The sequence below is a fragment of the Pyrus communis genome, chromosome 16 (assembly GCF_041283825.1).
Source record: "Pyrus communis isolate YQ-2024b chromosome 16, ASM4128382v1, whole genome shotgun sequence".
Lineage (NCBI taxonomy): Eukaryota > Viridiplantae > Streptophyta > Magnoliopsida > Rosales > Rosaceae > Pyrus > Pyrus communis.
Genome location: NC_142580.1, coordinates 14,242,010 through 14,256,967, shown reverse-complemented (window position 1 = coordinate 14,256,967; position 14,958 = coordinate 14,242,010). Strand labels below are relative to the sequence as shown.

At 36.5% G+C, this 14,958-nt stretch overlaps 1 protein-coding gene across 1 annotated transcript; it reads right to left on the bottom strand.

The window, feature by feature from the left end:
* Positions 1-4,621: 4,621 nt before the first annotated feature.
* LOC137730829 (ethylene receptor 2) lies at positions 4,622-9,173 on the bottom strand. Its single transcript, XM_068469813.2, has 3 exons — positions 8,508-9,173; positions 6,317-8,164; positions 4,622-5,566 (listed from the first exon to the last, which is right to left on the bottom strand). The coding sequence occupies exons 2-3, from the start codon at positions 8,063-8,065 to the stop codon at positions 5,012-5,014; spliced, it is 2,304 nt and encodes a 767-aa protein (XP_068325914.2). The 5' UTR covers positions 8,066-8,164; positions 8,508-9,173; the 3' UTR covers positions 4,622-5,011.
* Positions 9,174-14,958: the final 5,785 nt, after the last annotated feature.

Sequence of the window (14,958 nt, the reverse complement as noted above, 5' to 3'; positions counted from 1 at the left end):
GAACCAGAGCTGTAACCAGGTCGGTATTATATCATACAAAAACTTGTCAAGTTGAAATTATTTAGTTGGAAGAAGTTGTTGCTAAATTCAGCTGATGTAATGATCCAATGCCGGCATGAAATCCAACTTTATCCCAAAAATTATTATTTATTTCGACGTGCAGACCCCCTGATGAAAACACTTTTAAATACAACAAATGCAACGCCATCTAAATGCTTCAGGAATGTAAAATTTGGACCAACTTGTAGTATAAAATTCTGACCCATCATTCCAAAACTTGAGCTATTTTTTGTTTGACCGACTTGTTGCTTTCCAAGAGACAAACAACCTCGACTGGTCAAACCATAATATTGTCACGAATTGGAGCACTCTTGTCATCATTAGGCTGTCTCATTAGTATTAAAACAATGCTAATAATGATATCTATGTACTGCACTTAGTATTGCAAGGTCTTATTTATCCGATAAATAAAACCCAATTATCGTATAGGGAGATTACCAATAGGGGTTTCCTTAAAAAATTGGAAATTGCGATTGAGGTTTGCATACAAATTGTATGGAGGCATCTTTCTTAGAGCTCCTTTATAATGTATTTCAATGATCAAAATAATCTATACTTTAGGTTCTTGCTCAAAGGTCATATTTGTCAAAATGAAAATATCAAACTCAAACATTTCTTTGAACAAACAATATTATCTACATGAAGGAAAATATGTGGTTTTAGCCTCACAATAGGCTAACAATAATGTAGTTCAAATTCGTTTTTTATGAGAATCGAATTTAAGACCTCTCACTTATAAATAAAGAGCAATACTACTAAACCATAGTATTAAGTAGCCAAATTCAACACTGTTAATGTGTCAAAGAAAAAAATATATATGCACATAGTTTATAAGTTGAAATAAAAACAGGTAATAAAAAGATTGAACCATCACTGATTTAGCTAATTTTGACATGCATAATTCTTGAAAGAAAATCTACAAACTGAACATTCTTATCATTAAATCGTACCCTAGAAATAGAGGAAAGGGGGTTCTCTCCGGATCCCTTCCTCGTAATCCACCAAGTCCGAGGATCCAGGTCATTGAAATTTGATCAAACGGCTAAAGTTATTATAACTTTTAAAGTGGGCCCCGTTTGTAGCTATTGGATCAAATTTTAATAGTTTGGATCCCTAAACTTGGTGAATTAGAAGGAAAGGATCCGAAAAGGATCCCTTTCCAGAAATAGAATCCTTTAGAAAAGGGCATACTTAATGTAGAAATCAAAGAATAATTTCAATTACATTTACATTCATTAATCTTTGAAAAATCACATTCATTCGTCCCATAAATATTATCAAAGAAAGATATCCGACAAAAACAATATAAATTATTTAGTAAACATAGGATGTGGCTAAGGGCTGATTTGGTATTGCTGTGCTTTGAAAAAAAGTTGCTTCTGTTGTGCTGTGAGAATAAGCAGCTGTGAAATAAAGCAGCAGAGTGTTTGGTGAACTTTTTTGTAAAAGTGATTTTGAAAAGAAAAAAAAAAAAAAAAACAGTATTATAGTGTTTGGTAAACTTTTATGTAAAACAAATGTGAAAAAAAGCTGGTTTTTCAAAGCTGGGTTTTGCAGGTTCTTTTTTTTGGCTTTTTTCACCCAAAACTGTGAAAAAAAAAAAGCTGAAGCTGAATGTTTACCAAACACAAAAACAGCTCCCAGCTTTTTTTGATACTAGCTTTTTTCAGAATCACCTCAGTACCAAACCAGGGCTAAGTTTGTTGAGAGAGTTTCATTGATGATTTAAACTTTATAATAAATTTAAATATATGAGCAGATAGTCATGTAATCGCGTGACAGAATTGAGTGAAAAATGTTGAAAGTAAGATGCTTAAAATATATATCAGAAGTTGATAAGCAAAAAGAAAAGGATGACAAAATCGAAGAATTTTGTGAAGTGAATCTAGTATTAACTCTTAGGTTGCGTTTGTTGCACTGGATTAAGTCGGACTGGACTAACTTCAGGGATTAAGCTAGATTGGCTTGGCATGGACCAAGTAGTATAAGAATAATGAAACGTTTGGTAGAATATCAGACTAACCTATAGACTAAATTATTTTCATATACAAATAATTCTTTTATTATTTTCTAATTAATTTATTAGTATTTTATTATTATTATTAATGTCACTTTTTTTTGGCTGACTACTCTCTTCCCCTTTCTCTACTTTCCTTTTCCTTTTCTTTATTTTCTTCGCATCCAAAGAATTCCTTTCCTTTCTTTTCTTGACAAGCTTCAATCCCCACTCCGTTGTCCTTTTTCTCCTTCAATCTCTCTTGGTTTGACAAAAATTCCAACTGTTATGATCCCTCCAGTCCTATCCACAAACCATTCTTTCTATTCATGTCAGATACCAAAAGACTGTTCGTTCTTGACAGACTGGCGTTGGGGACGGGTTGCGTCTGGCGGCGGTGCGACCGACGAAGATGATGAACTCCGGAACCCTAGACCTTTGTAAGTAGCCGAAGTGACTGATATCAGAGGCATTGGTGATCGGGTCAGATTCGTCTAGATTTCACTTGAGGACTAGCAAGGCTGTGATTTTCATCTTCCTGATTTTCTATACGCAGGTGTAATCCAATAGTATGTACGCTTACGGGGGAATTAGGGAAGAAGCTGACCCGTTATTAGGAAAGAAATGAAGCAGGTGTTGGGATGTGAAGGAGAGGAAGCGAAGGTCTTAGTAGTACTGACGTTTTCGGAGGGACTCGCTAAGACCCCTTAGCGAGCTACTTAGTCCACACGAGTCCCGTTTAGTACCATTAAACTTAGCCCATGCATAGAACAAACACTGAACTAGACTAACAAGTAGTCCCGTCTAGTCCAAACAAAGCTAACGAGCCAAATAAATGTCCCCTTAAAGTTTCAAACGGATCTTACGTCAAACTATTGTCAATATAATAATTGACAAATAATAAGAAAACTCATTTGGCCAAAATTTATGAGGAAATTGTACTAATTGTTTCTTAATTTTAATCTAATTAGAGTAATGGTCTCTTAACTGAAAATACATCACCATTGGTCCCTTAATTTCACAGAACGTGCAGCTATGGTCATTTTGGTCAATTTTGTCAAAACTTCCATCAAAACGAGTCATATTGGAATAATCATTGCTACAATTGAGTTAAAGTTGAGAGATCATTGCCCAAATTGAGCTAAAGTTGAGGGGCCATTTTCTAATTGAGTCAAAGTTGAGGGACTATTTCTACAATTTTCTCATGCTTTCCCATATTTGTCCTTTGATTCAACCTCACGCGCGTGACATGTGACTCATTTTGATGGAAGTTTTAACGGAGCTGACGAAAAGGGTCATACCTGCACATTTTGATGAGTTAAATGACTAATAGTTATGAATTTTTAATCGAGGAACCATTACTCCAATTGCCTCAAAGTTGAGGAATCTTTGCTATAATTTTCTCAAACATTATTCCAACGCTATATATAAATTAAATATAAAACCTAATTGGTTGTTGTTGGGGTGGGGGCTGGTGGTGGGGTATAATAAGCGAACAAAGAGGTCCACTTGGATATGATAAATATAATATTGGCAAGAAAAAGAGTCCAACCAAACCATGTACGTACTTGGTTCATGCATGGCAATTGCCAAAACTTTCTTTTCCTGGAAGCAAAAGTATCCAACCGCACAAGTCTCTGCAAATCTCAACTTTACCCATACCCTTCCACTTCCACTTACTTTCTCACCACAAAATTTCAAGGATCCTCTGCCACTTCGAATGAAAATTAATTAAATAAATAAATAGTTCTTTTTTTTTTTTTTTTTTTTGTCAAAATAAATAAACAGTTCATTTTTTGGTCGAAATAAATAAATAGCTCAACCATTTTAGCTGTGGCCTGCAGGGAGATTTTTTTTTTAAGGAACCGGATCCCCTCTAGATCCAAAAAATCTGAACTTAAGGAACAAATGATCTGGACCATTGAAATTTGATCAAACGGCTACAAACAGGAAGTTCCTCTAAAAGTTCTAATAATTGTAGCCGTTGGATCAAATTTTAATAATCTGAATTATTTGATCGGTAGGTTCAATTCCTATAGATCCGAAAGGGATCCCGTTCCCTTTTTTAAATACTACAGAAAATGTATATATGAAGCTGCACAATCCACTCCACCATTGGTTAGACTGAATACTTTATCCGAGCTTTTCCACTTTTCAGATCTCAGTCGGCAGTCTGGCTGAATAATTATTTGTTAACTATATACTCCCTTCAGTCCAACTACCTGCGCTCCGCTGGTTTAACAAACCAAAAGCATCTTCTATTTTCCTTTATCTTCTTCCTCCTTTGTTCCAAAATTAAAAAAAAAAAAAAAAAAAAAAAAAAAAAAAAAAAAAAAAAAAAAAAAATCTCCCTTGAAGTGTCATCGCCTTGTATTGATGTATCATGTATATTTCAATTACGAGCGTGGTGTAAAAAGTTGTGCGGTGTTTAAGAATAGCAACAATCAGAGCTAATTTCTTGCCCGTATAATACATTTTAACGTTAGTAAAAAGAGAAGGTAATAACATCATTTTTTAGCATCACATTTGACAATGCTATTCATCAAGTAAACTGCAAGTTTGGAGTGAAGGAAAAGGCACACACTTTTGCCAACACTTTTATAATTTGATTGTGATGTCTTTTCCACGATTTAAAACTACAAACCTCCTTCACCTGCGCTGCGACATAACATACAAAGAAATCACTGCTGATTTTTTAACTCTACCTCTACTCAATTTCTGCAGATACTTCTTATTGCTCTACTGTATATGATTTTCCAACAAGCTTTTTTTTTTTCAAACTTTTTTCGGTCTTTTACAAAAGGATCCCTCGGAGACAACTTAACTAAAGATTACCTGTGGTCACATCTGAAACTATCTGTGTAATTATAGCAAGCTCAACCGGACACGAGATAAAGCGGGGTTCTGCGTAACACCCCATGCTGGATTTTCGGTCAGAACTTGCTATTGTGCAACTTATGTCATCCCTTTGTTTGCCTGCAGCAAGACTCTTCGTAGCTCATTCACGATCCCTTGCAGAAGAACTGGTTTTCGGACAACCCCATTGATTCCAGTTTGCATACATCTATCCCACACATCTTCGTCAGCACTAGCAGTTACGCCAATGATCAATGGCCAAGTACGGCTTCGAAATTTTCGAATTCTCATTGCAACTTCAAAACCATCCAACTCGGGCATGTGAAGATCAAGTAAAACAAATTGGAATGAAGATCCAGCAGGACCGATAGTACCAATAGTAGAAAGGCATTCGAATCCAGATGAAACGGCAGTTACAATGCAACCAAGCTTCTCAAGCATTTTCCTCGTCACAACCCTGTTCACATCATCATCATCAGTTAATAAAACTTGCAAGCCTTTGAAAAGTGAATTGGAATGTGGGTGCTCTGATGATTCTCCAGGATCTGAGATGGCTATTGCAGTGGACAGACAAGGTTGAAACCGAAGAACAAGTGCCATGCTTTGAGCAAACCCTTGAGGATTGGGGACTGCCCATATATTTCCTTGCATCATCTGCCGAATAAGAATTAATACTTCAGTTAAAACAAGAAAATACCAACTAAGGAACACCATGGGAACATACATTCCTCGCACAAAATGTAGAGCTAGCAGATATATGTAAAGGTTTGCAAATCAGGACAAAACTATATCCCCAAAAGATTTTACCATGTACTAATGCTAGTAAATTAGTAACGCTCTGAGAGAAACTACCATGTTCGAAAATCTTAAGACTATCTGTAAAATGAGCTACCATGCTTTCAAACTAAGTTCTTCACAAATATATGCATAAAAAAACAATAGTATTCAATCAAGTGGTGAAATAAATTTCAATGCCCCAGGTATGGCAGTGAGGGCAGCTTTTTTCCTCCCGTACAACCTTACCTATCAAGGGCAGAGGTTCCTATTACATTCTGCTGTAGGGTTCACATCTTTGACTATCAAGATTGCCTGTCCTAAAAACTTGTAACTAGTCACAAGAAGGGCTACGTAATTCAATTAGCACTAATGACCAATTTTTGACACGGTAATATTGGAAGGAAAAGAAACATTTTACATCCTACAAGCACATGTGCGAACATTTTCATGCAGATTCTGGCTATACAAACATCTTCTGCTATTGAGTTTCCTATCTCAAAAAGAATGCAGCGTCTAACTTTAAAATTGTAATTATTTTTGTTCCATCACTAGTCCAAGGGGTATACTATTTGCGCATGTGCGAGCACGCACACACACAAACACAGAGACAAAGTTGATAACTCTCACCTGCACTAGCTTTTTGCAAATGGTGAAGCTCAAGCCCTCATCAACACCTTCACTGGCGTATCTCCTACCAACCAGCTGCACTGCTGGAATTGTGACCTCTGATTGAGAGCCGCTATTGCTTATCCCAATCTCAAATCTAACACATAAATCACCATCAGATGAACTATGTCTCCAGGCTGCCCACCTTTGATCACTCCTCCCCTGACTCCCCTTCTCTGAAGCAACCCGAAACATTACCAACCCTCCCACACTGTTTCCATTTAACAGGCTTCCAACCATATGCAAAATCACTTGAAACACCCGTCTTTCATCCCCCATGACATGATCACGTAAGGACTTGTCCACATCAATTCCAAAATCAAAGCCCCTAAACACACACAAGCATTTGGCAAGGCAAGCTGCTTCCTTTATCATTGCATGCAACCCAAAAGATCTCATCTCCAATGGAAATCTTCCACTTTCCTTTGTCGAATTGTCCATCACATCATTTATCAAGGTTGATAGGACATTGCTCGTCCTCACCATCGCATCAACAATAACTTGTTGATCATTATCCAAAGTGTCGTCCTGCATCAAAGAAAGCAAACCCAAAATTGAGTGCATCGGCCTCCTCATCCCATCACTCATTACCTTTTGGAATGCAATTCTTGCATGGCTTGCCATCATAGCCTTCATCTTTGCCTGCTGCAAGGCTCGATTTTGCTCAGCCAACTTCTCTCTCATGAGTTGAGACTCCTCGAGGACTGCAGCATGGGATAAAGCCACAGCAACCTGATCAGCAACTACCTTAATTATCTCAAGGTCTTGGCTGCTCCAACATCTAGATTGACCACCAGGGAGGACCAAAACCAATATTGCATAACAAGCCTGGATCACCTCCGGAGTTCCTCCTTTGAAATTGGAAACACGAAGCATTGGCATCCGAATTGCAGCCACTGGTCCTGGCTCACCTGAGTCACCACTGGCATGAACAAGTGCCGAGTCAGGCCTAAGGCTGCTCACCCCATCACTCCCTTTGATGTGTTCCACATCAGGATCACTTATAGGTATAGAAAAGTTGTATGCATGAGAGTAATTCCTCCCTTTCAATTCATGGGTGAGAATCATCTCTGTTTTAATTTCATTAGGCATCCAAACTGCACAGTACTGCAAACCCAACGTCTCTGATAGCTCAAAAAGTGTTGTCGACAGTATTGTATGCCTATCAAGTGACTTGCGAATCTCTTGGGTGAGCATCCGAACATGCATTCCAGCTTCCTTCTGTCTCATTATAATCCCAACCTCTCTCCCGAGATCCCAAGTCTTCTTCTTCAACATGAATTCCCTCACTTTCACTTTGAGAAGCAAAGGGATGAGAGTGATGAGTGTTATAGCAGTGGCACATGAGACCAGAGCAGTAAGAATTTTGAAAACTGTGAGCGCCAGCATAAGCTGGAACGGGTGAGGCCCGTAAGTCCAGCCATTGAGTAAATGTGTCAATCCACATAGCACAATGAAGGCAATGAACTCAAACAGAACCCATTTGAAAGGTACATTCGAGCAGCTGACAAAGTAGAGCAGCTCAATGGGGATCGAAAAGTAGGCTACGGCAATCAAGAAATCGCTCACTCTCTGACATTCTAGTATGCTCTCAATGCTCCACCAGCTTCCATCATCGTCACAATTGCACCGCGGGAATCCGTTATCAGACGCGGAAACACAGAATAGAAGCAATGAAATTGATAGCAAAGATGCCAATGCCTTTAACATTGCACCCCAAATGGCAACGACTTCAATCCATTTAACAGTAAACACAGATTAAAATTTCGAAACTAGAATCGTAAGGCCAGAAACTTTAATTTCCATTTCCTGCAAACACAGACAACCCAAAAGAAAACAAACCCCCATTAACAATTTGAAGGAATTTAACAGCGACAAATGTGAGATCTAACAGAACTAAATAAGAATTGATGAGAGGCACAGTGACCAAATTTTCCACAATTAGAAGAGATTAACCCAAAATTAAACAATGTTAACCTCAGAAGGAAAAAAAAATTAATCACAGAAGCAAAAGAAATCGTTTTTAAACAAAACCCACCAAACCAATCTCTTAACTCTAACCAAAAACATCAAAACATACAATATACAATTATGTTATATAAAACGCAAATAAATAAATAAATAGGAAATGTTGGGCAACTAAGAAACGCACCTGTACCACCACACTGAGAAACGCTTCGAAAACCCAGATTGGAGTTAAAGGACCTGCAGATCTTAGGCTTGCAGCACATGCAAGAGACTCCAAGTCAAAGCTCCTCTGCGGCCATCAGCAATGAGACCCGTTAATCTCATAAGTAAACAAACACAAACAAAAACCAAAATCTACCACCCCCCATTTATAGCAATTGGAAGCTTGCTTCCGTTAAAAAAAACCCAGAAGCCACATCCCAATAAGAATCACAAACCCAAGAAAAAGAAGAAGAAAGAACTTTAATTTTTTTAAAAACCACTAAACCCAGTTGCCTGAATCAGTAAGCCGTGTAAACCGCTGGTGTGATTTGGTGGAAAGAACAACCAAAAACTAGGTAGATAGCCTCTCTCTCTATTGTTTTCCCTTTCTCAGTCTTCGGCTCCCTCTTTATAGCAACGAAGAAAAATTCAAAAAAACAAAATTGAACCTGATGATTTTTTTTTTAGAGGGAGAGAGGGAATATTGTTTGCGCTGTTGCTTGCTTCGGAGAGCAGAAAATTAAAAAGAGAAGGAAAGAGGGGGGCCCACTCTGTAACATGAGGAGAACTTGGACGCTCTTTGGCACAATCCGTCACTGTCACACGACTCACACCTAAGAGCATTTTTTTCCTCTCTCTCTCCTCTCCTGCTCCTCCATACGGACCCCCAAATATATAAAACAAAAATCAGCACAAAACTAGGCAGCCGAAGAAATTGCATCGACTTCCATGAAACGGGTTTATAAAAATTGTGAAGTTATTGTCTAATAATACAGGATTCAATGTATATTTTATCCAAGAATGACTTACATTGGTTTATAAAACTGAGAGTTTCAAACGCTAATGACGAATGTAAATTTCTCTTCTCGTTTGCTTTCATCGCGTTTGCTTTCATCGTCAGACTCGTCGCATAAATAAAGTTTCTCAACTTTTTCACACGCAATTGAAATCGCATTAACAAGGGAGTGATGATACATTGAATATATACAATTTTCATTAACTCGTTAATTGGAGAGGTTATAATTTTAATAGAAAAACTAATAAAAAAGGCTTGAAAATTTTTAGTTTTAATGATAAAGACAAAATAAAGAGTAAAATGAATAGTACCAAGATTGACTTTTTAATGTAAAAATGTGATTTTTTGTTAAAATGAACAGTACCGTGGGCTTTTCGTTAAAACTTCGAATTTTAATTGCATTCTTTAATTGGTTTACCAAATTTACATATTAGGTCTTGACCAAATCTCATTAATTTGTTTTCCAAATATCCATTAATCCCACCCACCACTATTATATTATATCCTCATATTCCATATGAATTATATAAAAGAAGTATATCCTTTTTCTACAACTAGATAAAAGAAGTAAATAATATGTTTACAAACATGGTATTGTTTGTTATGAGCAAAGGTGGTATTAATACAAGGGGGGAAGAACATAACAAAATAGAAACTATGGATTTGTTGTTATGCTACACGGATGGTGGATCTTTACCCTAAATAAATGGTATTACTTATATAAGGTGTTCAAGTGGAATAGTTTAAAAAAAAAAAAGAGTATGAAAACACCAATTTTGAGTAGTGTTGATTTGGCATTGGGATATTTAGAATGAATTTCAAGTTAAGATGTATTTTGACAGAAGACGTTATTTAATAAAAGTGGTAAAACTCATTTAGAAAGTGTACAATTAGACTCGACTCCACTAAGGCCTTGACTTGATGCAAATACCCAATAGTCTTTGTATCGTCATTGGCGAAGATGAAACGCAGGAGTCCAAGATCGAAATGTAGAGACTAGGTAAAGTTATGAAAACGTAAGGCCATCTCCAATAGATATGGTTACAGGGTCATAGGTTAATTTTTAGCCCTTTATGTTTTTTTTTTTTATAACAAAACTCAACTCTAATGAACGGCTGGGCCAAAACCAAGTGGATCCCACCAAAGACAAATTAGAGCATTTTTGGCTTTCAGGTTGGGCATGTGGAGGCCGATTGGCAGCGCGTTTGTTGGATTTTTATTTTTTTTATTTTTTTTTATTTTAAGGATGAAATTAAAATTTATAATTTTTCTTCCTATAAATACAAAAGCCATCTCTAAACCATTTTTTACATTCTTTTCACCCTTCCATATTATCTTACTTTATTTTAATCAAATTCTTCGCATTCTATTCACCTCAAGCATTCGAGTACTCCTTTGGCCATTCGATCGCTAAATGCAAAACAAGATCCCTTCCGTTCGAGGGAGGATGATGAAGAAATTTTGGAGCCTGAAGTTCCTTATCTAAGTGCGATAGGCACTTTATTGTACTTAGCTCAATGCACTAGACCCGACACACCTCATTCGCTGTTAATCTTTTGGCAAGATACAGTAATGCACCAACACTCAGACACTAGACTAGTGTTAAAGACATCTTCCGTTACGTTAAGGTGCTACAAATATGGGCTTGTTCTATCCTTACGGATCCTCGAGTGATGCCGCACCCCCTTATCTCAAGTTGATTCTCGCCTTGATGGTTATGCCGACGTAGGATACTTATCTGATCCACACAAAGTGCATTCTCAAACGGGTTATGTCTTTATCGTTGGAGACACCACAATCTCTTGGAGGTTAACTAAACAGACTTTAGTTGCCACTTCATCTAACCATGCTGAAATTCTCGCCTTACACGAAGCCACTCAGGAATGCTTTTGGTTGAGAGCAGATGTGGGCCATATTCGAAGCTTCCGTGATCTTTACCCTGTTATTGATGTCCTGACGACGATCTATGAAGACAACGTAGCATGCATCGAACAACTCAAGAAGGGTTACATCAAAGGAGACAACACCAAGCACATTGCACCGAAGTTCTTCTTCTCACATCAACAACAAGAGTATCAGAATATTGAAGTCATGCAAATCCGTTCACAAGACAATCTAGCCGACATCTTCACCAAATTATTGCCGAAGGCGACGTTTCAGAAGCTTGTTCAGGGAATTGGTATGCGTAAACTTTCTGAGTTGTAACATTGCTAGTTCTCTTTGGAATTGTGCCAAACTTAGGGGGAGTATCATGAAGTATACTTGCTTGATTTTAATGTACTTTTTTTCCTATAATTAGGAGCATTTTTTATCACTGGGTTTTTGCTACCTAACTAGGTTTTAATGAGGCACCCACCTTGGGTTGATCATATCCTGATGACGTCTCGTAGACGTTTCATTTGACTTTGCATTTCTCACGCATTTTTACTTAGACTAGGGATTTTGTCCCTACTCAGGTTTTTGCCATAGCCATAGGGTTTTTTGTGAGACTTACTTCCTTATGCATGTTCCTACCTTATTTGAGAATAGCTTGTTCCTAGATTCAGTGCCGACGAGTCGACTTCCTCAACTTCTACATGATGCCAAATCTACCTTGAGTATTTACACACTCAAGGGGTGAGTGTCGTAAACTTCTAGTTTAAGTGTGATTGTAAATCCTAGATTAGATTTGATTATAGTTATCCTTTCTTATATGGTTTTGTATTCCTTGGGGATGAAGGATTTCTTCTCTCCCTTATTACTATAAATAAAGGCACTACGTTGGGGAGATACAACACATTCCTCTACATCCCTACAAACACACAAACACATCTTTAAATTTTTTATGAAGAATTTAATATTGAGATGATTAGATCATAAAAATAGAATTTGATTACGAGTCTTAATAAAAAAAAGGAAGATTCGAAGAAAAATTTAAAGTTATAACTCAAAACTATTGCCATGAGATTTTACCTTTGTTTTGTAGGAACTGACAAAAAAAAGAACTTAGTCTTTATATGGTAAAAGGGAAGGCTAATTAGATTTAAAAAAAAAAATCACCCATTAAAGAAATTAGTTTTTTATGGTAAAAGAGAATGCTAATTAGATTTTAAAAACCAAAATGGGTTGTTGATAAACACAAATTTCAAACCCATGACGAGATGGGATTATCAAATTCCACTCACCACTACAGTACAGGCTCTTTATGGTAAAGAGTAGAAGATATATATATATATATATATATATATATATATATATATATATATATATATATTTCAAAATTCAGGATAGGCCTAGGCCTAGCTTGGCCTCCATGTGGCTCCGCCCCTGCCACCAGAGGTTCGTGGCTTTATTTCGAAGGCACCCATTGCCTTCACCTTCTGGAGTTCTACCAAGTATTAAGGCTTCAAACGATCAACCTCTAGTGTCTCCCCTTTCTGGAGTTCTGCCAAGTACTGAAGCTTCAAATGATCAACCTTCGGTACCTCCCCCTTCTAGGGTTCTACCAAGTACTAAGGCTCCACATGATCAACCTTTGTGAAAGCTCCTTTTTTTTTTTTTTTTCTCATAGTTGTAGCTCATGTGTATGCATCTGTATATGTATAGAAAACTTTCATCTCTTATGGTTTTATACATGCCTGGAACTTCTAGTTCTATTAGTATCAATCATGAGTTTTTAAGCAAAGATGTTTCCTATTATTATATACTTTCACATGAGTTCCCAAGCATCATAGATTCACGAAAGTTTTATGTCAATGGCAACAAAATCAAGTTCTGCTAAGTTCACTATTTTCTTATTCCCAAAAAGGAAGAAATTTAGGTATGACAGAACTTACGATAATTAATTCATATCATATAAGCATATGTCTACACAAAAATATTCGAATTTCAAGTTCTTAACTTCGTTTATATTTTGAACTTCAAGTCAAAATATTATACATATGTACTCGAAATATCAATAAAGTGTTTTTAAATAAGTAAAGATTGTGACAAGAGTTTTAATTCAACACACATAAATATCAAAACTTAAACATAATAATTGTCATTAGAAGGAGGGCAATAGTGTTGCGCCACATACACACATAATTGTCATTATAAGGAGGGCAACAGTGTTGCGCCAGTCACACACACACACACATATTAATTTATGAAGGGTGAGGGTGATCAATCTGTACCATTTATATTATACTATGTATAATCTATGACGAGTGATTACACAACACCAATCATATTAATAACAAAATTAATAATAATAAGGAAAAAGTTAATATTAGCTTACTATACTTCCCCTTTTTCTTTTTAATCTTGGTCATGTATCAAAGGTAATGTCTGAGAATTATAGGAAGATCAAACCATTGGACCTGACTCAAATTTTAGTATGGTATTTGACGAGAGGGTAATGAACAACTTTAACGAAGAAAGGATTTCCATTTGATGTCAGGAAGTTGGAGTTTAAAAGCTATTAACTCGGCTACTCATTTTTCTGCGGATTTTAGGTCTACAGTAGTATTTCTAAGATCAAGAATGAATTAACCATTGGATCTTTATGGGATTTGATATGTTATGGGACAGAGGGTAAGAAACAACTTCTACGAAGGAAACATTTTTGTTTGAGTATAGGAAGTCAAAGTTTTAGAGCTCGGAACACGACTGTTGGTTTTCTATGAATTTTGAAATCTGGACCTTTTTTTGTGGGATTACAGCTGACAAAGGTGGGAAGTAGGTAGTGCTTAATCGGATTGATGGTGTTGTACTTTCCACTGACATGAGAGCTTCTCATGTTGACATGTCTGTAGTGGAATATAAAGTAAATGAGACAATATTTAAGAGCTTCGGCAAGTGTGCCTATGTCCTCGGGGAAGTAGTAATATTTTCTTTCATTATCTCAAATAATAGGAGTATAATGATAACTCTCATTATTTTCTCTCTTCACTCTTCTTTTCTTTTTCTTTCTTTCTTTCTTTTCTTCCCTCTTTTTCTTCTTCTCTTCCTCCGTTTCTTTTTCTTTTTGTTGTCACCTTGACCTTCATAATATAGGCAAATGAACAGGGAAACAACAAAGAACTATGGGTCATATTTTATGAAACTAAAAACTAATTAAAAGTGAAATGTTTATGGAATGGGTCATAAAAATTCAATCACCTTGAGTGGCACTATCTTTCTTGATGCTGCATTGGGTATTTACTAAGGATAACACTAGGGAGATCAAATGATGTGCCACCTATAGAAAATAAACACATTAATCTTGGGTGGGTTTGGTTTCAATCGGTTCGGTTTTTTGCCAAAATCGAAACCAAACCGAAATTTCAGTTTAGTTTGGTTCAGGTCGGTTTGGTTTTTTTGGTTCGGTTTGGTTTTTTTATAAAACCTTCTTTTTTCTTTTTCTTTTTTTAATTTGAAATTTGGTCTATGCTCTACAACTTTGCTTAAAGTTTTTCCATTTCAAAGAAAGTAAAGGAAGAAAAAAAAGAGAGAGGGTAAGAAGATGCAAGAAGAAACGAAGAGAAAGAAGATGCAAGAAGAAACAAAGAGAAAGAAGATGCAAGGTTTAGGGTTTAGGGTTGGTTGGGGAGAAGAAAACTTAGATTATGGGTTAATAGTTGACCTAAAACAAAAGCTTAAAACTTGAGTCTAAACTTAAATTGGGCTTGGAATATAT

What these genes read in the sequence shown, in the direction of transcription:
- LOC137730829 (XM_068469813.2), bottom strand. Translation starts at nt 8,065, where the DNA reads ATGTTAAAGGCATTGGCATCTTTGCTATCAATTTCATTGCTTCTATTC. An exon ending in TTTGCAAAAAGCTAGTGCAG is followed by an intron (nt 5,567 to 6,316) that starts GTGAGAGTTATC and finishes CTTATTCGGCAG; the next exon opens with ATGATGCAAGGAAATATATG.